The sequence below is a fragment of the Antedon bifida genome, chromosome 7, assembly GCF_963402885.1.
Source record: "Antedon bifida chromosome 7, ecAntBifi1.1, whole genome shotgun sequence".
Taxonomy (NCBI): Eukaryota; Metazoa; Echinodermata; class Crinoidea; order Comatulida; family Antedonidae; genus Antedon; species Antedon bifida.
Window position 1 is genome coordinate 4,722,107 of NC_136232.1, and position 27,709 is coordinate 4,749,815.

General features: G+C 32.6%; 3 protein-coding genes across 5 annotated transcripts in view; 1 reads left to right on the top strand and 2 right to left on the bottom strand.

The window, feature by feature from the left end:
* Window positions 1-15,448, top strand: part of LOC144848687 (uncharacterized) — a 28,850-nt gene extending 13,402 nt beyond the window's left edge. Inside the window, exons 8-41 of one of the 2 annotated variants that reach the window (XM_078705533.1) lie at window positions 162-389; window positions 697-826; window positions 1,328-1,438; window positions 1,691-1,879; window positions 2,241-2,431; window positions 2,903-2,933; window positions 3,178-3,341; window positions 3,770-3,818; window positions 4,278-4,493; window positions 5,147-5,377; window positions 5,567-5,683; window positions 6,179-6,295; window positions 6,915-7,154; window positions 7,629-7,748; window positions 7,885-8,004; window positions 8,174-8,293; window positions 8,432-8,551; window positions 8,663-8,782; window positions 8,894-9,013; window positions 9,125-9,244; window positions 9,356-9,475; window positions 9,587-9,706; window positions 10,061-10,183; window positions 10,580-10,699; window positions 10,937-11,050; window positions 11,473-11,604; window positions 12,109-12,237; window positions 12,535-12,654; window positions 12,899-13,030; window positions 13,397-13,525; window positions 13,839-13,955; window positions 14,282-14,407; window positions 14,536-14,658; window positions 15,110-15,448. In XM_078705533.1, the coding sequence (XP_078561659.1) occupies window positions 162-389; window positions 697-826; window positions 1,328-1,438; window positions 1,691-1,879; window positions 2,241-2,431; window positions 2,903-2,933; window positions 3,178-3,341; window positions 3,770-3,818; window positions 4,278-4,493; window positions 5,147-5,377; window positions 5,567-5,683; window positions 6,179-6,295; window positions 6,915-7,154; window positions 7,629-7,748; window positions 7,885-8,004; window positions 8,174-8,293; window positions 8,432-8,551; window positions 8,663-8,782; window positions 8,894-9,013; window positions 9,125-9,244; window positions 9,356-9,475; window positions 9,587-9,706; window positions 10,061-10,183; window positions 10,580-10,699; window positions 10,937-11,050; window positions 11,473-11,604; window positions 12,109-12,237; window positions 12,535-12,654; window positions 12,899-13,030; window positions 13,397-13,525; window positions 13,839-13,955; window positions 14,282-14,407; window positions 14,536-14,658; window positions 15,110-15,192 (4,542 nt within the window). In that variant the 3' untranslated portion in view covers window positions 15,193-15,448. The remainder of the gene's footprint in view (window positions 1-161; window positions 390-696; window positions 827-1,327; window positions 1,439-1,690; window positions 1,880-2,240; window positions 2,432-2,902; window positions 2,934-3,177; window positions 3,342-3,769; window positions 3,819-4,277; window positions 4,494-5,146; window positions 5,378-5,566; window positions 5,684-6,178; window positions 6,296-6,914; window positions 7,155-7,628; window positions 7,749-7,884; window positions 8,005-8,173; window positions 8,294-8,431; window positions 8,552-8,662; window positions 8,783-8,893; window positions 9,014-9,124; window positions 9,245-9,355; window positions 9,476-9,586; window positions 9,707-10,060; window positions 10,184-10,579; window positions 10,700-10,936; window positions 11,051-11,472; window positions 11,605-12,108; window positions 12,238-12,534; window positions 12,655-12,898; window positions 13,031-13,396; window positions 13,526-13,838; window positions 13,956-14,281; window positions 14,408-14,535; window positions 14,659-15,109) is intronic. The other variant, XM_078705532.1, reaches the window with a different exon arrangement.
* LOC144848722 (low molecular weight phosphotyrosine protein phosphatase-like) overlaps window positions 1-27,709 on the bottom strand; it is a 203,424-nt gene that overhangs the window by 130,224 nt on the left and 45,491 nt on the right. The gene's annotated exons all lie outside the window — the stretch shown is intronic.
* Window positions 1-27,709, bottom strand: part of LOC144848690 (uncharacterized) — an 85,757-nt gene that overhangs the window by 33,823 nt on the left and 24,225 nt on the right. The window contains exons 20-26 of one of the 2 annotated variants that reach the window (XM_078705538.1): window positions 27,200-27,319; window positions 26,186-26,311; window positions 25,553-25,666; window positions 24,972-25,208; window positions 23,342-23,455; window positions 20,096-20,212; window positions 19,404-19,424 (exon numbers count right to left, since the gene is read on the bottom strand). In XM_078705538.1, the coding sequence (XP_078561664.1) occupies window positions 19,411-19,424; window positions 20,096-20,212; window positions 23,342-23,455; window positions 24,972-25,208; window positions 25,553-25,666; window positions 26,186-26,311; window positions 27,200-27,319 (842 nt within the window). In that variant the 3' untranslated portion in view covers window positions 19,404-19,410. Of the gene's footprint in view, window positions 1-19,018; window positions 19,425-20,095; window positions 20,213-23,341; window positions 23,456-24,971; window positions 25,209-25,552; window positions 25,667-26,185; window positions 26,312-27,199; window positions 27,320-27,709 lie in introns of those variants that run through there. The other variant, XM_078705536.1, reaches the window with a different exon arrangement.

Below are 27,709 nucleotides of genomic sequence, written 5' to 3' on the forward strand. Positions count from 1 at the left end.
CTTGGTTGATTGCCTCTATGCCCACATAACTACTGCATTAGAACAAGAACACCCTACCGATAATAAGTAATAATTAATAGGACGTATTTTTTAAACAGCCTATTAATTAGAAGTAAAAATCTATATAATTTATGTCAGTTTTAATTTCATTTATTCATCAGGAACAGAACTGTGAGCAGTTGAATGATAACCTGCAAGTTTTATGGACCATCGACAATAGTATAGTCAACTTCCAGTTGAAAGGAATTGTAGAAGTTGATGAGTACATGGCGTTTGGTATCAGTGGTTCGACTACAAGTACCTCAATGGTTGGGTCAGATGTTGCTGTCACCTGGTTTGATGGGCAGAGTGCACAAGTAGTAGATTACAACATAAATTCTTATGCACAGGTATTATAGAACAATTCCTTAGTGTTTTGGGCAATAATTAACTTAACTTTATCATAGAACCAAAACATTTTTGTCGTACAAAATGTCTTGACTCGTCGGTCCTGTCTGAGTGAGTCGTCTTGCGATAGCGTTGGGCGTAGTTTTTTTACTTTTTAGGTCGTCGGGAGAACTTTAAACATGTACGAAGCTGTCTGTGATTGTTGTTATCAACCAATTCTATGATACAAAATCAACTTCTTGCAAACTTAGTCGAAAATGTTTTTTATACGTTTTTATTTCCATAATATCCATTTTTTTTTTTTTTTAGTGTTCGGGTGGATTTGGTGCTTGTCCAGATCTGTCCTCCAGTAGTAGAGGTGCAAACGATTTAACGGATGTATCTGGAAATGTTGAAGACGGTGTGACCACTATTTCATACTCCAGGTTACTGAATACAGGTAGGCCTACACCCACATATATTCTTGCTTTAGTAAAATGGTTTTTTTCTCTTCAAATTGTACTAACATTTTAATTAGGTAATATTATAAGACACAATTCGATTGAATTTGTAATATTATAACACACCTTAATAGATAGTTTTCGTTTGATTGTGGGTCACATGGTATAGACATATATTATTGAACTCTCAGGCTAGAGTGCAATGTTCTTGTTGTGTTACGAAAATCAACCTATTGTGTCACGCCGTCTAAAATATTGTTCCAACTCCCCGAATTGGATTGTTGCCTTCTCGTTAAGTGTGCTCAAAAACAAGTATTTTATGTTTTAATATTCGTGCAAATGGTACAAATACTTTCATTCGGCGAAAGATAAAATGTTCTAGTATTTATGAAATTTTACTTAATACTAAGTACATTTGAGAATACTTCAACGCTACTTTGAAGTAGTTATTATCATAATAGTTGTATACTGTATTATAATGTTTTCTATTGTTGTTGTAGGAGATGCAACTGATAAAATAATTCCAACATCAGGGGAAACTTATGTGTCTTGGGCTATTGGACCAATAAACAGCGATGGCTTAGCTGCAAGACATTCAGTTGCAACAGAAGGTAAGCAGTTAAATACAGATAATATATAAAATACTTCTTTTGTATTTATAAATAATGACGTATTATTCTAATTATGATAATAGTATTTCTTTGATTTTAACCCCTCATTGAATGGAGGGGGACACCACCAAATAAAAAAAAGATACATCGCAAATTTTAATTTACACTATCGATATGCGTTATATGTCTACAATGTATTAATATTATTATTCAAATCATTCAAACAGGATCTCATCTTATTTTTTCCTTCAGTAAATCTTCCATCCAACAGTGGGAAAACGATAAACTTCGGTCGATCGCCATCCAGTACCTGTACTGCTCTCATTGGACCTGATCTGCGAGTTGATGGTTGGGACGAACAGACCATTAGCCAAAGTGTAACAAACTTCCAAGCTGTGATTGGGCCCAATGGAGGTAACAAAGGCTACAATTATATAACAGGTATGGCTTTAAGTTATTTGATTTATTAGATGATATATTAATGTCGTTTCTAAATAGATTTTGTTAAAACTGTCATAAATTTCTGTTTGTTGTTTTGATCTGAATGCAACTCGTTGATTCATAAAATTTTGTTTTCATGAATCCGTTGAATATTATTTAATAAAGTGTAAAATGTTTTTTTTGTACGATGAAGTTGATACAATTTTAAATTATAAAAAAATCTATATTTATATAGATGATTTTGTCGACTATCAGGAGCTGCTTATATATGCTTAAAAACTGTTTCTAACTTTTGAAAGCTACAAAATGTAGCAGAACATTTAAGGTCTTCTTTAATATTAAGTATGATATTTTCATACAGGAAATGTCGGATGGGGGATCTCCTGGTACATCAACGGGTTGCTTATTCCACGGCTGACATTGACACGTGGAACAACATACACATTTACAGTAAACGGAGGAAATGACCCAAGTAACAATGCGGACTACCATCCATTTTATCTTACTAATGATCCAGCTGGTGGGTATGCTGCCATCTCAGCTTCGGAACAGGTGATGATCACATTTCAGTCATAACTTTATTACAAACTTAAATGCATTTCCTTAACTCCTTTAACTACTTAAACTTTATTATAGGCTGACACGCACGAGGACGATGAATAGATAAAGATGCATTTTTTTACATAAAAGAAAAGGTTTTAATTCTAGAACTATAGGATAACCATTCATTCTGTCTGTAGGCCTATAATATAAAATAATATTTGTTTAAATCCAATCATGACATCATTATTATTCTTACTAATCATGACATCATTGATTGGAGGTGAAATTATAATTCATCAAGCAACATAAATGGTTGTTGTCTTATGTTGTCTTCGATCGTTATTAAAACTGTCATAATGCTTAGGCAGGCCTACAGACTGTAGAAATTGTTAATAAAAGACTTAGTGATTTTTATGGGAAAATACTACGAACATTGTTAGTGAAATATTTCTTTTCTTATTTATGTTTTTTTTATTTTAGGCAATGCAACAAATATATGCTGGTCCAACGAGTAAGTTTTTTTAAAGTAGCAACAAAATAAATTTAGCAATAATACTTTATCTTCCATACTTACTAGGCACATACAATTGTAAATGGTGTATATTATTTCTTGCCTGCATTAAACATTTAAAAAAGACTACGAATTGTAAGATTATCTGCTGGATTTAAAAAAAAAGAACACCTTGTATTTTTAATAAATTTGTTTTCTGATTTCTTAATTTTTTTTCTATTTTCAATACAAATTACTTTAAAAGCTGGTCCTATCTGTAAATACGTAAGCTCAAATGGAATGGATCAAAGTGATCAGTCGGATACCTTCCAAGACTACGCTAACACATTGACACTAGACTGTGATCAAACAGGTACAATTATGATGTTTACACCAGATGGAAATACACCAGACAAAATTTACTATCAGGTTAGTTGACTTTTGAAGTCAATCTCAGATGCATTCTTTCCAAAATGTAATGGTTTAGAGAAATGTAATGCTTGTATACTGTATTTAAATGTAAATTATTACATTTTACATTAAAATGATTTTAATGATATTTAAAGGACGTAAAATATATAAAGTTCCTATCTACTAAACTGCTGTTAGCATAGATCAGCTAACTCGTTCAGGTGACGAGTTACTATCAGATTTTATTTATTATTAATTTGAGTTTTCTTTAATTTAGTTTTACTTCTTTCCTTTTCCACTTTTTTAAATGTCGATACAAAATTACACTAACGAATTATAATATTAAATGATCATTGCATTTAGGTAGAACTAGTTGTTGTGAAAACATAGTAAATATCAGAAATAATGTTATTGGTAATATTCTGATGAACAATCATCTCTTTCAGTGTTATACTCATCGATATTTAGGATGGGAAATAGACGTTGTTGATCCAGGTAAGTATTACACACTGACTGAATTGTTAGATAAATCAAGGTATAGTATTAAGGAAGAGTCTAGTTTAGAAAACAAAAACATAATTAATAATACAAATAATACACGCGAAAGGCGTCAACATAAACAACATAGCAAGAAGTGAGATGTTTTGCTGAATATTCAGTACCTTGCCGAATATTGCAAGAAATATATTTTTTATTATACCGTATGTATAGTACAATGTCAAAGTAGGGAAACATATCTGACATACAGAAGTTTCCATAATGATTGAAACTTCATTAAATATTTTATTTAATTGCACTTAATGTCAAATATTGCTTCCTTACTGTTGTTTTATTTAGATTTCTTATAGGCCTAATATACAGAAAAATCGTTATTTTAAATGAATAAATATTGTTGTAATTTTAAATAAATTAGACCTAAATAAATGTATGTTTTTCATTTTCTTTTACAAACAGGATGCGCTACATCACCTTGTATGAATGGTGGTATATGTCTTCCGACTACAAATGGGTACTTTTGTGTCTGCCCAGCAAGCTACAGTGGTGTCAACTGTGAGATAGCTGGTCCGTGTGCCAATAATCCTTGCTTTAATGGTGGAATGTGCACGCCAATAGGAACGTCATATCAGTGCTCCTGTATGCCTGGATTCAGTGGCAGCAACTGTGAACAAGGTGAAGTATATACAAATACATCAAGGCAGGATTACAATACATTAGTTACGTTCCTTAACATTGGCAATTTTTGATGCAATGCGACGACCAATGATAAACTATGAGTAGGCCAGATAGTCGGAAAATCAAAGGCCCACTAATAGTAATACGGCCATGAAAAAAACAGCCATAATCGTACTTACTTACTTACTTACTTACTTACTTACTTACTTACTTACTTACTTACTTACTTACTTACTTACTTACTTACTTACTTACTTACTTACTTACTTACTTACTTACTTACTTACTTACTTACTTACTTACTTACTTACTTACTTACTTACTTACTTACTTACTTACTTACTTACTTACTTACTTACTTACTTACTTACTTACTTACTTACTTAGTCCGGGACATACCCAAATTTGTATGACTAGATTCCTCCGTAATAATATTTCCTATCTGCCATTATGACAGTTCTTCTCTCTGCATACCAAAATCCGTCTCTATACAACAATGTATGTGAGTGCTAGTCTTCCATATCAACAATACATCAACTTTTTAAAAGTACGATACGATAGAGATGTCGAACTCTTCCTTTGAGTTATCAAATCAATTTTGTATAAGAATTCTATATTTATAACGTTTCAAAATGTTGTTAATTTTATAGTTGACATAACTCCTTGTGGTCAAATTCCTTGTATGAATGGAGGCACGTGCACAAATTTAGGTACAACTAGTTACATTTGCAGCTGTCCCACATCCTACTACGGTCAGAATTGTGAACTTGTGAATCCATGTAGTGTAAACCCATGTCTTGGTGGAGGAACATGTGTCGCCGACGGCGCCTTATACACTTGCATTTGCCCTGTGGGGCTAAGTGGAAGTAATTGCCAAGATAGTAAGTAAAGTTATAATAAGAGTACTGATTGTATTATTTTTTAGAATTTTAACCAACTTTTCAAAAGCAAGTTATTATTAGTATTATTGCTGTGGATATTCTGATATAATATTACCAATTAAATTGACATTATAGGCTATACATTATTGAAATATTAATGCGTATTATACTATTATTAAATAATAACAGCTACTCCTACTGCTTGCGACTCATCACCCTGCATAAACTTTGGAACATGTAATGCAATAGTTGGAGGATATTTCTGTACTTGCATTCTTGGTTACGTTGGAGTTAACTGTGAGCAACGTGAGTAAACTAAACAAATTACAAAAGATATTATACCGGTGTAAATAAGTCAAGTTTATACCCGTACTTAGACAGTTGATATCTATATCTACTGTTGATACCCATGCCTAGCATTGATACCCATGTCTACCACTGATACCTGTACCTACTGTTGATACCCGCAGTTTAAACGTGTACCTACGCTTAATATCCATAAATACAGTTGATTCTCGTACATAAAGTGCCATTGAAACCTGTACCTACAGTTCATACCAATACCTACAGTCCATATCCGTTCCTAAGTTCACATCCATACGGTTGATATCCGTACCTAATTACAACCAAAATGATGATCAGTGTTTTATTACCTGCTAATAAAAAACTTCTCTATTTAAACGGTTGTTCCTCAAATCCTGTTTCGAAGTTCATATAGCCATGCACTTTGTAGTTTTGCTACACAATTAAAGTATACATTGTTTTGCATTAAATTAAAACAACAATTCTCATTTTGTGTAGCTGCTTCTTGTGAACAGGGTTACTGTTTGAATGGAGGACAATGTTTCTTTGACCTCCCAACCGCTACTGCCACTTGCTTCTGTAATAGTGGATTTTCTGGTACTCGATGTGAAACAGGTAAGACACTTTCGATTCGTTTTTAAAATTCATACTGAATTATTTTGAGACCCAAGTTGACAAGCTGATGATGCCTGTTGTCTGGATTCACACTAGTTCAATTGTAATTACTAGGCCTACTTATAGTAAATTACATTTACATATAATAAATAATCATGTACTGCGGGAAATAAATTTCATTGTAAAGGAAATACTGCTGACAAGGTATGGATGATTGTTACTTTCAGAATTATTTTCTGAAGTATAATAATTTGCATTTTATACAAGGAATTTCCTTTTTTTCTTATTTGTTTTCTTTTCTTTTTATTTTCATGTTTTGTTTTTCCTTTTCATCTTTTTCTTTTCTAAATTTCCTTTTCTCTTCTTACTCTTCCAATTTTGTTTCCTTTGTTCTTTTTTCATCTTAGTTTTTTTCCTTTTTTTAAAATTCCCTTCTTTTATTTGTATTTCTCCTTGTTTATTTTCTTTTACTTCTTTTCTCACATGTATTTATATATATATATATTGTTCTATCTTTTTCTTTCTTTCTTCTTCTTTTTCGTCTTGTTAATTCTTTGAAAATAAACCGTCCAGTCCTGCTCCTAATAGTACTTCATTTTGTGTTTGGTGTTTTTAAAAGCATTCATAGGATGTAATACTTCACCTTGCCAGAATGGAGGAATGTGTTTAGAGCAACAATCCACTGCTTCCTATTTCTGCTTATGTCAAAATGGTTATAGTGGCACGAATTGCGAAATAGCACCAGTTGCCGTCTGTGCACCCAACCCTTGTTTAAATGGGGGCATTTGTCAGACTTTGTCCACTACGGAGTATCTGTGCTTGTGTCAGTCAGGCTATACAGGCCCTACTTGTGAACAATGTAAGTTTCATGAAAATTTCACACTAAATTCGTGTAAAGTTTAGGAGATGATAATTAAATAATTTGAAGAATATTTAGCGCTAATTGTTTGCTAACATAATATTTATAATCCCGCATTTGTCAAAGAAAAAAAATGAAGCATTATTTTTAAACATTTAACAAACGTATATTAGAACATTAATTAAGAATTATTTATTGTATTCATTTGTTTAAATGATAATTAGGCCTATGGGATGAGTGAATAGCTTACATTTCATTTTGTTAATTTCTAATTTGAACACTGAATATGCAATTGTTATGCTCATAAGCGATAAGGATAAGCGATACGGTACATAGAGTTTCGTGAATCCAAAATGTTCTCAAGATGCGACATAATAAGTGACACTTTTTGTAATTATTTTAACAATAATAGCACTTTAAGAACAAATCCATCACTGTTTGTTTTACATAGGCCTATAATGTTTTTTTTTACAGTTAACTTCTGTGCGAATTCACCGTGTCTGAATGGAGGGTTGTGTACAAGTACTACCACCGGATACTTCTGCACATGCGCCAATTCATACTCTGGAGCAAACTGTGAAATTCCACCAACAAGTAAGTACCTAACATCCTTGCACCTTGTATTTATGTATTTGTAATAATGTGCAGCATAATTACTATACATGGTTAACTGCACATGATATTGTAAATGTTTACAAACACATACATACATATTGTTTCCTTTTCACAGCTAATTTCTGTGCCAATTCGCCGTGTCTGAATGGAGGGATTTGTACAAGTACTTCATCTGGATACTTCTGCACATGCGTTAATTCATACTCTGGAGCAAACTGTGAAACACCACCAACCAGTGAGTGACTAACTTGCTTTCACCTTTCTTTTACCTTGTATTGTACAGTAAGCTGTTCTATTCTAATACAAACTACCTGTATACCTCGTTTGACTAAACAGTTAACCTTTTTAATGAACCAAGAACAGTGTACAGTATGAATTAATATATATTTTTTTATTTTAATCAGCTAACTTTTGTATTAATTCGCCGTGTTTGAATGGAGGATTGTGTACAAGTACTTCAAATGGATACTTCTGCACATGCGTCAATTCCTACTCTGGAGCAAACTGTGAAATACCACCAACCAGTGAGTGATTAACTTCTTGTAATTAAATATTTTTATAATAATGTGACGAATTACATACTATAGAATGTCTAACTACACATGTGTGTACCTGTTTACGAGTCAAGACCATGTGGTATTACATATTTGTTTTTTTCACAGCTAATTTATGTGCGAATTCACCGTGTCTAAATGGAGGGGGTTGTACAAGTACTTCAACTGGATACTTCTGCACATGCGTCAATTCATATTCTGGAGCAAACTGTGAAATCCCACCAACAAGTGAGTGATTCTTGCTTCTACCTTGTGTTGTACATTGTTCTATTCTGTAAATACAAACTGTACCTGGTTAACTAACCAAGAATAAGTATTATTTTGTTTTATTTTACTCAGCTAACTTTTGTAATAATTCACCTTGTCTGAATGGAGGGATTTGCACAAGTACTTCAAATGGATACTTCTGCACATGCGTCAATTCATACTCTGGAGCAAACTGTGAAATCCCACCAACAAGTGAGTGATTCTTGCTTCTACCTTGTGTTGTACGTTGTTCTATTCTGTAAATACAAACTGTACCTGGTTAACTAACCAAGAATAAGTATTATTTTGTTTTATTTTACTCAGCTAACTTTTGTAATAATTCACCTTGTCTGAATGGAGGGGTTTGTACAAGTACTTCAAATGGATACTTCTGCACATGCGTCAATTCATATTCTGGAGCAAACTGTGAAATCCCACCAACAAGTGAGTGATTCTTGCTTCTACCTTGTGTTGTACGTTGTTCTATTCTGTAAATACAAACTGTACCTGGTTAACTAACCAAGAATAAGTATTATTTTGTTTTATTTTACTCAGCTAACTTTTGTAATAATTCACCTTGTCTGAATGGAGGGATTTGCACAAGTACTTCAAATGGATACTTCTGCACATGCGTCAATTCATACTCTGGAGCAAACTGTGAAATCCCACCAACAAGTGAGTGATTCTTGCTTCTACCTTGTGTTGTACGTTGTTCTATTCTGTAAATACAAACTGTACCTGGTTAACTAACCAAGAATAAGTATTATTTTGTTTTATTTTACTCAGCTAACTTTTGTAATAATTCACCTTGTCTGAATGGAGGGGTTTGTACAAGTACTTCAAATGGATACTTCTGCACATGCGTCAATTCATACTCTGGAGCAAACTGTGAAATCCCACCAACAAGTGAGTGATTCTTGCTTCTACCTTGTGTTGTACGTTGTTCTATTCTGTAAATACAAACTGTACCTGGTTAACTAACCAAGAATAAGTATTATTTTGTTTTATTTTACTCAGCTAACTTTTGTAATAATTCACCTTGTCTGAATGGAGGGATTTGCACAAGTACTTCAAATGGATACTTCTGCACATGCGTCAATTCATACTCTGGAGCAAACTGTGAAACCCCACCAACCAGTGAGTGACTAACTTATCTGAACCTTGTATTTATGTATTTTTAAATAATTATGTCAACTAAAGACTATACCCGGTAAACTATAAATGGTACCAATCGTAAAACAATTAATTAAACTGATCAAACGTTCCATTAATGGATGGATACAAAAGATTTTAAAAAATCTTAATGTTTAGAGTTTTAATCCTGAATTCCAAATCTATTTTTTAAATATTAACCCTTCATTAATCTCTGAAGCACACCAAATAAAATAAGATATCCAAGTTAAATAATATTTTAAAGACTGTTTTTCTCTTTAGCGAACAACATACGTTAAAAATGCTTTACATGTCTGTATTCTTTAAACACATTTTCAGTTGACGTCTGCTCTAGTATACCATGTCTTAATGGCGGCCTCTGTACTAGTACTACTACTACAGGTTATGTTTGCGAATGCGTTAATTCGTACTCTGGAATAAATTGTGAAACACCACCGGCCGGTGAGTTAAATTGCCAAACTGATCTTATGAAACAGTAATGAGATTAGAAAGACTGAAAGTTTCGATTCTAAAATATAAGGGAAAAACCTAAAATCGTTTTATTATTTTAAAACATTTATTGTCTACCAATTGCCAATATAATCATATTGTATATTGTTGATATAAAGTTTGCGGTACACCACGTATATTAGTTCTGAAAATAACTGTTGAGTTTCTCGACGTTTGGGTCAATATGCTCCTGAAGACGATCAAAGCATATTGAACGTCGAGAAACTCAGCAGTTCTTTTCAGAACAAATACGTTGTGTACCGCAAACTTTATATAAACATTTGATTTCGTCATGCAAACCTTCAAACATATTTTATATACCTTATTTTTTTGTCATTTTTGAATCAGGTGGTTTCTGTTCAAGTAATCCGTGTATAAATGGAGGAAATTGCATTAGCTATTCTTTTGCATATTTCTGCGAATGCAGCAATGCTTTCACTGGAACAAATTGTGAGACAGCGCCAACTCGTAAGTCACGTGAAACAATAGAAGTTTAAATAGATATAAAAAGTACAACAAATATGAATGCGAAAAGTACTGAAAATTTAATTAATACAGGTAATATTAATTTTAATGTATAAAATATGCGACCTACTTAATTATCATTATCTTTTTCATATCGTCTGCCTGTAATTATTATCTATTTAAACATAATCAGTGCATGCATTGTACAATTACTGAAGATCGTATTCTTCATTATTTCAGCCACTGGCGAGTGCCTCAATGCCCCTTGTATAAATGGTGGAACTTGTGTAACAACTGGTACTTGGTACAGGTGTATATGCCCGCCTGATTATATGGGAGACCGGTGTGAAACAGGTAAAGTTCCCATGTATATTCTTTTTACTATTAAGTTTTAGGCTACCCGTTTGAACATTATGTTTATGTGGAAGCAAAAAGCCTATGAAAATCATCTTTCTTGTTTTTATATAGATTGTGTTTTGATCTACTGTGTTGGACCTTTTGTCAATAGTTTCCTCTAGGGCAGTTTGTTATTAATAAATAACTAAATACATTACAATGTTGCCACTCTTTTTAAAACCTGAATTATGATACAATCGTTATACTTATCCTTTAGTGAATTAACAATTAAATATTCATATTTTGAACGGAAACAATTTCTGAAACTGAAACTATCCTAATAAATACAAAAACAATTATTTTGTTAAATGTTACATGCAAACTAAACCATTATGTCTATTTAATGTAAATGTAACTATAAGTTTCATTTTTTATTATAGGAGGTACTATGCCATGTGCCAACTTGCCATGTCTTAACGGTGGTACATGTACCAATTTGGACACTAATACTTACATATGCACATGCTTGCCAGACTACTCTGGCACAAACTGTGAGATAGATAACACACCAAGTGAGTCATTCCAAATATTTTTTCCTCAAATAATCATTTCAAGTACAATAACTGCCGGTCACTTGTTCCATTATGCAATATTCAGGTGGAAGCATGTAGGGTTTAATGTATAAAACTTAACTATCTGGATTTGCATCTTCAATGTTGACAACAGTTTTTTTTCTATTAAATCAGTTAGTTCTCCAATACAATTTCTTAATAAGCATAAAATGTGAACATCGGTCATGGTTTTGAGAACCGTGTACGATCTATTCTATTACGATTGTTTTATGATACACTAATTAATCCCATGATGTATTGCTTGCGTGCTAAGCATTTTGTCAAGTATGTTAGCAAATAGAAATATACCACAGAAAAATGATATATCGTAACGTCGAAAAGCTCGAGTTATATTTATATACAACATGGGCGAAATTTTTAAAAGCTCGCCCTCTCTTGCTATCTGCATTTTCGTATTTTTCTCAGTTTCTGAACGTTGATTAATTACTTTTGTTAAAAATGTAGCTCTTCCATGTGACAGCAGCCCATGTATAAATGGAGGATTGTGTTCAAGCATCGGTTCTTCCTTCTACAGTTGTACATGCCCTACTAACTATTCGGGAACGAATTGTGAAACTTATACGCCACCGACAGGTAAACTGATTTTATGGAATTACAAATTAGGACGGTATAGTTATAGGTATAGCCAACTCAAGCTTTAATAAAGCAGAATTGATGTCAATTGCCCCAAGTCTGTTTTTATGCTAGTCCACCAGTCGTCGTTTCGCTTTTTCTAACGTATGAAACATATTTACCCTTTTTATAATATTAAGTAGGACAGTCTAAAACCTATACTATATTATTGTGTATGTAACGCTGTTTTGCCATGTAAATACATATTTAATGTCAGTAAATTTACCTATTGATTTACAAAAACAAACAATTTTACAGGAGAAGGTGAATGCGCGCGAGCTCCTTGTCAGAACGGTGGATTGTGCCAAACCTCAGGGACATGGTACATCTGTATGTGTCCTCCGGAGTACATGGGCTATGACTGTGAAACGCCAACGGGTAAATTATTTAAACTCTGTATTTGATATTCTAAAAGATACTGTACATGTTACTCAAATTACATAAACTACTAGTGGTTATTGTAGACGCTTGATAGGTTCAGCTACCTAAATAAGTGATTTTTCAGATGAACAATTAAACTATTTACTTCTTATTCAAAAAATAGAATAGGTATGTTTAAATAATTACTTTAGTAAGACAATTATTTGTGTTGGTAGATCTAAATATTGCTATTTTGTTGCAGATGGTTCAGCGGCTTGCAATACTATGCCCTGTTTGAATGGTGGTACATGTACAAATGTTGGCACATCATCATTTAGCTGTGATTGTCAAATGTATTACTCTGGTACAACCTGTGATGTATATACGCCACCGAGTAAGTGATTTCAATACAATATGACAGTACTTTGGACCTACAGTTGTAAAACACTCATAAATAATGTTTTTTATGAAAATAACATTAATATGCTATTTAACCATTAAGATTTGCACAATCTGATTGCATGGTACAATAGTAAGCCTAGTTACTCACTGTTATATGCAATAACAGTTATCTATTACAGCACAACATTCTTAATTTAATGGAAGGGCATGAATAGCTATCCCTCAATATAATTTTAATTCTCTGGAACAATTTGTTTTGAAATCTGGAATTTGAGAATGGTGAATTGTAAATATTTTGGAAATTGTTTTGCTTTTCCAGAAATATCATTAATATTAATTATGTATTTTTTATTTTCAGCATCAGCATGCTCCAGTAACCCTTGTCGTAACGGTGGATTGTGTACATCTATTGAACCTACCAGTTACATGTGCGATTGTGCAATAAACTACTCGGGAAGCAACTGTGAAACATACACGCCACCTGCCGGTGAGTAATTTGCTTATACATATTCTCCCCTTCTCTCCCAACATTTAAGACATATTAAGCTATCTCCATCAGAAAGCATAGTTGTAGTTTAAATGTGTAGTGTAGTAACTGTAGTTTAAGGTTGGTCTTGTTAGCATGTTATTGAATTTTGAGGTTAGGTGGTAGAAATCTGCACGGAATGTCGAGTTCATAATTATATCTATTGTTTAGTTACGTTTTGTTTATATCCTTTTATTAAATCTGTTTATTGTTATATCAAGAAGCTTTTAAACTCTCATACTGTATAATAAAATTACCCTATGTTCCTATACAGATGGAGAATGCTCTCGAGGTCCCTGCCAAAATGGTGGTACATGTATGACATCGGGCACGTGGTACACATGTACCTGTACCTCATCCTATGAAGGATATAATTGCGACACACCGACTGGTAAGAGACCATTTTTGTAAAATACTTTTATAATACTACAACAATAATATACCATACTAAACGATAGAGGGGCGGGCAGTTTAATCAAAAGACTTTATCAAATACACTATGTTAAGCAAAATTAATAAACATATAATTACACTAATGTATAGAGGGCGTACTATATCCGGTTAAGCTGAAGCATACATTTCCACTACCTGAGATTTAGGTTTTTCATTTTTTCGAGGGTTATGATTTGTTTTATAATGAGGAATTTAGATTGTCGGTGAATTAGACTAATAATCAAATGTATTTAGCACAGTACTTTCACTTGTTTCATTCAATAGGCGTCACGGATCCGTGCTCCAATTCTCTATGTCAAAATGGTGCCACTTGTATAGTTAATGGAGATAGCTACAACTGCGCATGCTTGGCAGACTATGAGGGAACGTATTGTGATATCTATAACCCAGGTAATTAGTTTAATTAATTATTGTGATTATCTACACACTAGTTCAATATATTATAAATTATTTATTAATGTAATTATTCACGATGAACAAATACACTTCTAAATACATTTAAAAATGTATTTCCTCAGGTACTAATGCTTGTTCAAACTCTCCATGCCGTAATGGCGCCACCTGTGCCGTTGTTGGATTTAGCTACATGTGTACGTGTAGGAATGGGTACGAGGGAACTAACTGTGAAACATTTAACCCAGGTAATGTATAATAGGAAAATTTTCTGCGGGTAATATTCTTGCATATAGTTATATAATATGCAATAGTTATTTAGAGCCTCCATTCATTCGTTAAGCTACTGTACCACATGGTGATATTTCTATTACGTCATTGTATTAATGCTTTGTGTTGAGAACCACGTTAGGTCCGTGTTATTGAGGTTGACGTATCATCAACCAAACCACCATTAGTTGGTCTACATATATCGTTATTACATACATATAGTAGTATTAGCACCAGACATAGTTTAGTTTAGTATTATGTAAAACAAGGCCATATACATGGCTGCAGTCGCGTGCTCAAATTTGAGTTAGCGACCGAACGACCGACCAACCAACCGACCGACATAGTGAGCTGTAGAGTCGCGTTTGCACAAAAAAGTATACGGACGTAGTTATTGTTGTAACACTTTATAATATATTTACATTTTAGGTGAAGTGTTCTCTTGTACGCCGAACCCTTGTGCAAACAATGGTGTTTGCACTCCTTCTGGGAATTCATATGTTTGCAACTGATTGCCAGGATATAGAGGCTATAATTGTAACCAGTAGTTTTTATTGTTCAACCATGGACCTATCAATTAGTTAATAAGTTATTAATAATATCATTTTTGTACTACCATACTCATCGAAGAATATAATGTATTATGTTCACTATCATCCCTTTGGTCATCCTCCTTTTATGATGGTTAATATTATTATACCAAGATTCACTGACAAAATGTTTTATTGACTCCGGGAAGAGTGAGATTACGTTATCCCTTTAAAATAAGGGGTTTTTCTTGAAAACTGACAAAGATTCAGCACTGTTGAACACATTTTACCTCAAAATGTGTGACATGCGTAGAATCACTTCGTTCTGCGCATGTTATATCAAATTGCTAATATATTGCGTTACTAAAGTACAGGGATTTTTTTTCAAAAATGGCCAAAATATCATTATGCAATAATATTGCCATTTATATGCACATATATTGTGTTATCATCATCTTAGAGAGTCATAGTAACCAGTTATATAAAAAAATATAAAGGTCGAAATTTGGGCAATTTTTGAAAATTTCTCTGTAGTACAGGGATTTTTAAAAAATGGCCAAGATATCGACTTTTTAAAATTCAATTATTTAGATTAATATTGCCATATATGCACATATATTGCGTTATCATCATCTTAGAGAGTCATAGTAACCAGTTATATCAAAAAATAAAAAGGTCAAAATTTGGTCATTTTTCGAAAACTTCCCTGTAGGCCTACTATAGTACAGGGATTTTTAAAAAATGGCCAAAATATATGAAATAATATTGCCATATATGCACATATATTGCGTTATCATCATCTTAGAGAGTCATAGTAACCAGTTATATCAAAAAATGAAAAGGTCGAAATTTGGGCATTTTTCGAAAATTTCCCTATACTATAGTACAGGGATTTTTCCAAAAATGGCCAAAATATCGACTTTTTAAAATTCAATTATTATGCAATAATATTGCCATATATGCACATATATTGCGTTATCATCATCTTATAGAGTCATAGTAACCAGTTATATCAAAAAATAAAAAGATCGAAATTTAGGCATTTTTCGAAAACTTCCCTGTACTATAGTACAGGGATTTTTCCAAAAATGGCCAAAATATCGACTTTTTAAAATTCAATTATTACGCAATAATATTGCCATGTATGCACATATAGTGCGTTATCATCATCTTAGAGAGTCATAGTAACCAGTTATATCAAAAAATAAAAAGGTCGAAATTTGGGCATTTTTCGAAAATTTCTCTGTACTATAGTACAGGGATTTTCCAAAAATGGCCAAAATATCGATTTTTAAAAATTTAATTATGAAATAATATTGCCATATATGCACATATATTGCGTTATCATCATCTTAGAGAGTCATAGTAACCAGTTATATAAAAAAATATAAAGGTCGAAATTTGGGCAATTTTTGAAAATTTCTCTGTAGTACAGGGATTTTTAAAAAATGGCCAAGATATCGACTTTTTAAAATTCAATTATTTAGATTAATATTGCCATATATGCACATATATTGCGTTATCATCATCTTAGAGAGTCATAGTAACCAGTTATATCAAAAAATAAAAAGGTCAAAATTTGGTCATTTTTCGAAAACTTCCCTGTAGGCCTACTATAGTACAGGGATTTTTAAAAAATGGCCAAAATATATGAAATAATATTGCCATATATGCACATATATTGCGTTATCATCATCTTAGAGAGTCATAGTAACCAGTTATATCAAAAAATGAAAAGGTCGAAATTTGGGCATTTTTCGAAAATTTCCCTATACTATAGTACAGGGATTTTTCCAAAAATGGCCAAAATATCGACTTTTTAAAATTCAATTATTATGCAATAATATTGCCATATATGCACATATATTGCGTTATCATCATCTTATAGAGTCATAGTAACCAGTTATATCAAAAAATAAAAAGATCGAAATTTAGGCATTTTTCGAAAACTTCCCTGTACTATAGTACAGGGATTTTTCCAAAAATGGCCAAAATATCGACTTTTTAAAATTCAATTATTACGCAATAATATTGCCATGTATGCACATATAGTGCGTTATCATCATCTTAGAGAGTCATAGTAACCAGTTATATCAAAAAATAAAAAGGTCGAAATTTGGGCATTTTTCGAAAATTTCTCTGTACTATAGTACAGGGATTTTCCAAAAATGGCCAAAATATCGATTTTTAAAAATTTAATTATGAAATAATATTGCCATATATGCACATATATTGCGTTATCATCATCTTAGAGAGTCATAGTAACCAGTTATATCAAAAAATAAAAAGGTCAAAATTTGGTCATTTTTCGAAAACTTCCCTGTAGGCCTACTATAGTACAGGGATTTTTTTTAAATGGCCAAAATATATGAAATAATATTGCCATATATGCACATATATTGCGTTATCATCATCTTAGAGAGTCATAGTAACCAGTTGTATCAAAAAATAAAAAGGTCGAAATTTGGGCATTTTTCGAAAATTTCCCTGTACTATAGTACGTGGATGGTTTTCGAAAACTGCCCTGTACTATTAATACAGGGATTTTTAAAAAATGGCCAAAATATATGAAATAATATTGCCATATATGCACATATATTGCGTTATCATCATCTTAGAGAGTCATAGTAACCAGTTATATCAAAAAATAAAAAGGTCAATTTTTTGGGAGGAAAATATCTATGTACTATTATATTAATAGAGGAATTTATCGAGAAAAAAAATCCATATAGACTACAGTACTATTAGTTCAGTGATTTTTCATATAAATAGCAATTTTTCAACATGACTTGCACTACCATGGCTCTTTTGTTTATTTATATACATTATTGCGATTTTGTGGCAAAATAATTTACTTTAAAAAGTCAACATTTTTGCTATATTATTAACCAGAAATAAAAAAACCATAGACCTAATCGTACAGAGTTGATTTCTTTTATTACAAAAGTATCCAAATTCGGTATTTATGAAATTATGTAGTCCTAATAAAAATCAAAACAGCGAGATGCGGCTTTATATAATGTAAAGTAAAATATCCAAATAGTATACTTAACATGTATACAAGTTGTGAATAGTCTAATTTCTATTTTAATCGATAAACAGTCAATCTACTTTAATATATCTTGGATCTCGAATTCATTATTACGGTATTGGTGACAAATGTAAGTTTTACATGCTAAACAGGGAAGAACGTACCTGGACGTTTAAACTCTATTAAGCGTGGTTTCCACTAGGACGCAACGCAATGACGTAGACGCAATGCAAGTGAGCTGACCAATGACAAGCGACAGTTCGAATAATAATTGGTCAAATCCATTACGTTGCCTTACGTCGTTGTGTTGCGTCTCTAATTGGAACGACGCATTGCAGTTATCCTTTTTTCTGTTTACAAGTAAGACATACTAATATCATAAGCATCTAAAGCTATTGGTTTATATACTGCTAAAATTATACAAAATACCCTTTACCGAACGTAACTATAATAACAAAAACGTGTTACTAGAACCCAACAATCAACCGTACAATCAGAATAGGTGATTAAATAATCCAATAAATTGGATTCATTCTTATATTTTAATATAGGTTAAATTAATTATTTAGTTCAACATGGAAATTATTTAAAGTACCATCTAACTGAGCCAAATTCAGTCCGCTGGCCGGAAAAATACCAGGCTACGTTACGTTTTACGATCACACACGTAAACATGGACTCAATGTGAACGTAGCTTCAGAGCCATTTGATACGATACAACAGGCTTATCTGTATGGAACGCCTCCTCTGCCTTCAGTTCACATTTATCATGCAGAGGAGGCGTTCCATATATCTGTAGTTAATCATAATTCTATTACAATAATAATAAAAGATGCAGTAACATAAGATAGTTAAAGATGATATAAATATGACTAGACTATATTTATAATTATTTTCAAAATTAAAGTTTAACTACATTAATATAGAGATAGTAAAGGTATGAAGATATAGTGTGACTAAAGAACATTAAATCCCGCTACTGTTCAGTAATACATAAGTTAAAGATATCAGTAGAAATCAGAACAAAAATCGAAGTAATAATTACGCATCGTTCCTGTAGACTCCTTCATCATTATAAATAAACAAGTGACGTCATAGTCGTCAGAAACTAAAGAGTGTGAATTGATGTTGCAATATCTTGTGTGCTGATTCCATTATAATAAACACACTTATGGGGCTATCTCTGAAATAATAGCAAACAATAGCAAATATGAAAGTGAGCGTGCCATGCCATATTGTATATGTTAAGCTTTGAGGGTTGGCAGACGTTTGTGACAGGCGGAGTACTAGGCCTACTATTGCTTAACATTTCTTGAGAATAGAATACAGGGCTGTAATCTGAATTAGTAAGTATGTACGTTCTTTTCTGTACAGTTCGTTTATTTATAATATAAAAAATATGTATGTATGTTAGTACTCTCCCTCCCGTACTAGCGTCCTTCTAGGACGCGTAATTTCTTTTCGTACAAAGTTGGGGACCCCTCATGAAATAAAAATAATAATTCATTAGTCATATATTCATAAGGTGTGACGTAATCGCTAATGCAACGGCGCTATCCATCGAGCCGTCTGTGTAGTCGAATGGATTAGACTAAGGAAGTAAAACAACATAACTCGACTTGCCAAGATATGCTATGGGGTTCAAATCCCATGTGCAAATTAGTTTTACTTTATAGTGAGACTAGTTAGGTTAAGCTATATATTTAGGAATTAGGTCGGCTATCTTTTACACAAGGATTCCCCAACTTACGTACGAAAACAAAAATCGCTTCAAACATCGATGAATACAAATTTCGCTTCCTTTCTAGAGGTTATTTCCCGCAAGAGTATAAAAATCCCAAAAGGCTTACTTACCACAGTCGTACCCGGTGTACCCAGAAGGGCAATTACATATATAGTATGTACCAGCCTGTACACACGATCCGCCATTTTGACAAGGTTCTACATTGACGTTGCAGTATTGGTTATCAGCTGTGAAATGTATAAAAAAACTCTTGTTCAATTTCAGGACAATTCTCAACTCTATGGGAAACTAGCATGAAATATTCATGTTTTATTGTACCATGGAAGAATGAAATCAGTTTCTTCTTTTTTATTTATCTTTAAGCATTTTTTGTTATGATTTCTTATTTACTTTATATCTACTAACTTAAAATCTATTAATATTATACATTTTTATCCTTTCTTTTTTCTCCTTTCAGTGTACACTTTTTTCATGTTATTTACTATTTTGATATTTGTTTTATTGCATTTTATACGGCCTTGTGGAAGTACACATTTTTTTAATTATTATTCTATTATTATTCTTATATCATCATCATCATCATCATCATCATCATCATCATCATCATCATCATCATCATCATCATCATCATCATCATCATCATCATCATCATCATCATCATCATCATCATCATCATCATCATCATCATCATCATCATCATCATCATCATCATCATCATCATCATCATCATCATCATCATCATCATCATCATCATCATCATCATCATCATCATCATCATCATCATCATCATCATCATCATCATCATCATCATCATCATCATCATCATCATCATCATCATCATCATCATCATCATCATCATCATCATCATCATCATCATCATCATCATCATCATCATCATCATCATCATCATCATCATCATCATCATCATCATCATCATCATCATCATCATCATCATCATCATCATCATCATCATCATCATCATCATCATCATCATCATCATCATCATCATCATCATCATCATCATCATCATCATCATCATCATCATCATCATCATCATCATCATCATCATCATCATCATCATCATCATCATCATCATCATCATCATCATCATCATCATCATCATCATCATCATCATCATCATCATCATCATCATCATCATCATCATCATCATCATCATCATCATCATCATCATCATCATCATCATCATCATCATCATCATCATCATCATCATCATCATCATCATCATCATCATCATCATCATCATCATCATCATCATCATCATCATCATCATCATCATCATCATCATCATCATCATCATCATCATCATCATCATCATCATCATCATCATCATCATCATCATCATCATCATCATCATCATCATCATCATCATCATCATCATCATCATCATCATCATCATCATCATCATCATCATCATCATCATCATCATCATCATCATCATCATCATCATCATCATCATCATCATCATCATCATCATCATCATCATCATCATCATCATCATCATCATCATCATCATCATCATCATCATCATCATCATCATCATCATCATCATCATCATCATCATCATCATCATCATCATCATCATCATCATCATCATCATCATCATCATCATCATCATCATCATCATCATCATCATCATCATCATCATCATCATCATCATCATCATCATCATCATCATCATCATCATCATCATCATCATCATCATCATCATCATCATCATCATCATCATCATCATCATCATCATCATCATCATCATCATCATCATCATCATCATCATCATCATCATCATCATCATCATCATCATCATCATCATCATCATCATCATCATCATCATCATCATCATCATCATCATCATCATCATCATCATCATCATCATCATCATCATCATCATCATCATCATCATCATCATCATCATCATCATCATCATCATCATCATCATCATCATCATCATCATCATCATCATCATCATCATCATCATCATCATCATCATCATCATCATCATCATCATCATCATCATCATCATCATCATCATCATCATCATCATCATCATCATCATCATCATCATCATCATCATCATCATCATCATCATCATCATCATCATCATCATCATCATCATCATCATCATCATCATCATCATCATCATCATCATCATCATCATCATCATCATCATCATCATCATCATCATCATCATCATCATCATCATCATCATCATCATCATCATCATCATCATCATCATCATCATCATCATCATCATCATCATCATCATCATCATCATCATCATCATCATCATCATCATCATCATCATCATCATCATCATCATCATCATCATCATCATCATCATCATCATCATCATCATCATCATCATCATCATCATCATCATCATCATCATCATCATCATCATCATCATCATCATCATCATCATCATCATCATCATCATCATCATCATCATCATCATCATCATCATCATCATCATCATCATCATCATCATCATCATCATCATCATCATCATCATCATCATCATCATCATCATCATCATCATCATCATCATCATCATCATCATCATCATCATCATCATCATCATCATCATCATCATCATCATCATCATCATCATCATCATCATCATCATCATCATCATCATCATCATCATCATCATCATCATCATCATCATCATCATCATCATCATCATCATCATCATCATCATCATCATCATCATCATCATCATCATCATCATCATCATCATCATCATCATCATCATCATCATCATCATCATCATCATCATCATCATCATCATCATCATCATCATCATCATCATCATCATCATCATCATCATCATCATCATCATCATCATCATCATCATCATCATCATCATCATCATCATCATCATCATCATCATCATCATCATCATCATCATCATCATCATCATCATCATCATCATCATCATCATCATCATCATCATCATCATCATCATCATCATCATCATCATCATCATCATCATCATCATCATCATCATCATCATCATCATCATCATCATCATCATCATCATCATCATCATCATCATCATCATCATCATCATCATCATCATCATCATCATCATCATCATCATCATCATCATCATCATCATCATCATCATCATCATCATCATCATCATCATCATCATCATCATCATCATCATCATCATCATCATCATCATCATCATCATCATCATCATCATCATCATCATCATCATCATCATCATCATCATCATCATCATCATCATTATTATTATTATTATTATTATTATTATTATTATTATTAATAATAAAGAGTATACAAGAGAAATAATTAAATGAAATGCTTACGCGTTTCACAATTGTTTCCGGTATAACCAGAAATGCATGTACATTGGTATGATGATCCGTTATTTGAACAAGTTCCGCCGTTAAGACAAGGATTAGTACCACAAGGGTTGCTTGCTGAAAAATAATAATACAAAATAATATACAAAAGTCACCATAAAATGAAGAAAAACAATATAAGAAATACATTAACAGAAACATTCCTATAAACGCCCGAGTGAAATATTTTGATTACTTGATAAGTGAAGAGCTGGTCATAAGCCTCACGTTGCGTAACATTCTCATTCGACAAAAGCATGAACGCGTAAGTTGTGTGAAGCTTGGCTCAAATAATGGTATGTAATCTTCCAACCAAATGACAAGGTTAAGTGCGTTACTAATTTTAAATGGTAGGCATAATTGTTATACTTCTATGTTTAAAATGTGTAACAACTACAGTAGAAACGCTCCTTTGGGCCTCTCCTACTCAGAGGAAAATATTTTCCCATCACTAAACAACAAAAAATACCAAATAATTATATCAGTTTATATTTGTATTAATACAAAAATGAATATCATAATAATTCTGATATTTTAAATAGGATACTTTTTCTGGCTTAAAAATTTTCATTGGTGAAACTTTGGCTGCTAAAATTTCAATTATTCTCTCAATTTCCAGAGTCCAGATCAATTATTGTTTATTTTGGTATATTTGTGTTTTGTTTTTTGCTCGCAAAAACCATTATTAAGGGACAATTTTGGTTTATTGTTAGTGTCCCTGAATATGGGTACCCATATTTGGGGTACACCACCTGCGCTATTAAGGGGACAATTTCCTTTTCTTGTTAGTGTCCCTGAATAGAGGTACCCATATTAGGGGTACACCACCTGCGCTATTAAGGGGGAACTTTCGTTTTCTTGTTAATGTCCCTGAATAGGGGTACCCATATTAGGGGTACACCACCTGCGCTATTAAGGGGGAACTTTCGTTTTCTTGTTAATGTCCCTGAATAGGGGTACCCATATTTGGGGTACACCACCTGCGCTATTAAGGGGACAATTATGTTTTCTTGTTATTGTCCCTGAATAGGAGTACCCATATTTGGGGTACACCACCTGCGCTATTAAGGGGACAATTTCCTTTTCTTGTTAGTGTCCCTGAATAGGAGTACCCATATTTGGGGTACACCACCTGCGCTATTAAGGGGACAATTATGTTTTCTTGTTAATGTCCCTGAATAGGAGTACCCATATTTGGGGTACACCACCTGCGCTATTAAGGGGACAATTTCCTTTTCTTGTTAGTGTCCCTGAATAGGAGTACCCATATTTGGGGTACACCACCTGCGCTATTAAGGGGACAATTGTTTAGTTTTTTTGTTAGTGTCCTTGAATATGGGTACCCATATTTGGGGGACACCACTATTAATTTTGTAATTCCATAAACCACACAATTGTTTGAATAACAATACGTTGTTTTAACGTAATTATTGAATCACGAAAGCCCAGATCAACAACGGCATTGCGTTATCATTTTATCCGCAGAGAAAAGCTACATTCGACTTAGCAATATTTGTTTTAGGTTCGAGACGTTGAAGCTTAAACACACATTATAGTAGTTTCATTTCATAAAGAACAATAACAAAATAGTTACCAGAGATTTCACAGTTTGTTCCAGAATATCCACTTACACAACTACAAAAATAGAAGGTGTTTTCAGATGTATCCGTGTAGAAACATACTGCTCCATTCTGACAAGGGCTGGAATCACATGGGGTACCAACTGTCTGACAGTTGACACCCGTGTACCCACTAGGACAGGAACATGAATATGTAGAGCCAGACTGTACACACGTACCTCCATTGCTACATGGGTTCATAAAACACAGGTCTAGAAAGACAAGACAGTTAACATTAGGCCTAATCGTCAAAACCACATATGTGTCAACTAGGTATTCAGTAATCAATTCAGTCAGTTACTTGCCATAATGAATGTTAGCGCTGCCATATTTTACATTTATTTTTTCTGAATTGCAACAGAAAGGAACTTACACCGTTACATTAAATTGATAAAATTATAAAAAGTTTAGGATGTTTTGTCTAAAGTCTAAACCATTCTCTGTCATCTTGCTAAATAACTTTTCATCTACCATTTACATCTTTAATGTCATTATACAACACGTCACAATTAAAACTTGATCCATATGAGTATACATGGGAAGTATTCATGTTTACCTGTAGTTTCACAATTGGTTCCAGCATACCCAGAAGCACAGGTACATACGTATGATGAGCCAACGACCGCACAATTTCCACCGTTCTGACAAGGATTGTTATCACATGGTGTTGCTATATAAATAAGACATTGTAAATTCATAATTGAGATGATGAATAATAATTTGATTCATTTTTATTTGACTTTATTTTATAGCTATCCGAATTATACATACATAAGCTGCAAATGAAAAAAAATATATATATAAAACATATTTAAAATGTAACGCAATTAAAACTCCGATATCAAGGAATAGCTCAAAAAGTTTCTGGTAACAAAAATAGGCATCGTTTTATAGCCTAATAAGCAATAGAATATAGTGCAATGTTAGTGTTAACTCAAATGTTCATAATTACAAAAAAAAAACTTTGATGTCAATAAGATCAAAATGTTTACAAACTAGTTAGATTGCATTATTATGTGGTGGTAATTATTAATACCAAGTCACATGTACAATATGTAACCAACTTTCCAAGGAACGCTTTCACACGAATGTAAACCGATATAAAATAAAGTGTCTTACAATTTATTTTTTTAAATGTGTATGTGTAAATCGGCTATATGTTGCTTGTTTTATTACCGTTCTCACTTACTTCCAAACATATCACAATTGTAGCCAGAGTAGCCAGATGGACATGCGCATGTGTACCATATACCAGATATTGTACAGCTACCTCCATTGAAACATGGGGCAACAAGCGTGCAATACGAATCAGAACCTACAAACAAAGAACGTAGATATAGTTAACATGTGTTGTGTGAATATATATATGGATATGACTACGTGGCACTGTACAATGTAAGCAACAAAATAAAAATGTACAAAAAAAAGAAATGAGTTTGTGGAATGTATTTGACACGATTCTACTTTATCATTCATTGAGTATTCAAACTAATTTTTCACGCTGCTGCTCTAGCCCGCTACGTCACACGAGATGACTCCTTTATTAGATGAAATCAAGCAGCAGTTATAGTACTACACTTTGACATTTTTGCTAAAATGGAAACTCGACTATAATTTATAGGTACCAGCTGCATTTATGAGTCCCATGACAATACTGTATTTCGCTGTCAGATAATCATTGAATTATTATCAAAACAGTCCATGAAAGTTTTTGTTTGATACTTTACACTTGAGGTATCTACGGCGTGATATAGTGACCCCCAGACTTGACCTTAGCAATAAAATAAACTAATTGAGTCTGTTTCATATCAAAGTTATTCACTTCTGTAACAAAATTCATATTATAAAAAGAGAAAAGAAACGTTTAATTATAACTCAAAAATCACATTGTCTGACAGACAATTGAAGTATTTTTTGCTTTTAATTACATTTTTTCAGGTAAAATAACTATTATGTGACAATAAAATGACACATTAAAAAACAAATTTGAAATAAAAAATATTTTTCAGAGGGACAATATATCTTTAAAACTGTTACGTCAATAAGCGAGCAGCGTTTTTTGTAAGAAATATTTCTTGTTTAAATAAGTCTATGAGTAGAGTAGAAGTTTTGTTTTTTATCTATTGCAGCCGTGTGCAACTTCGCCATAATATCTAAGCATTTTCATGTTTTTTTTCTCCTCAATATATAAACAGTTTCTTACGTAAATCACAATCTGTTCCTGTGAAACCAGTTTGACATGTACATGTATATGTTGTTCCAGCTTGTCCATTAGAAGAACAAGAACCATATTCACACGGGGAATTAAGACATGGATCTTGCACTGAAAACAAAATTACAAAGAAAAATAGTCATGATGAGACTATATAAATAATATCGTTATAGATACGTTTGAAACGTACATGGATAAAATATCGTGAAAATAATGTTTAAAAATTGAACCGTTATCTCAATCTAGTTTCCGTACAAAATGTGTACATTTTTGTGTTAACGTAAAGTAGGTGTTTTGCAACCTGGCTCAGTGTAAACGTAGTATTTTCATACTTAGTTGTATGATTTGGTTTTGTAGAAGTATGTTTATATCAGCTATTATCTTATCCTTTTAATATGTATAACGTTTAATATATTAAAACAGACACTTTAAGACAGATTTATTTTTATTGGTCTGTGTTATTTACTGAAAATGTTTTGTATTTACACCTTTGTTTTTTTT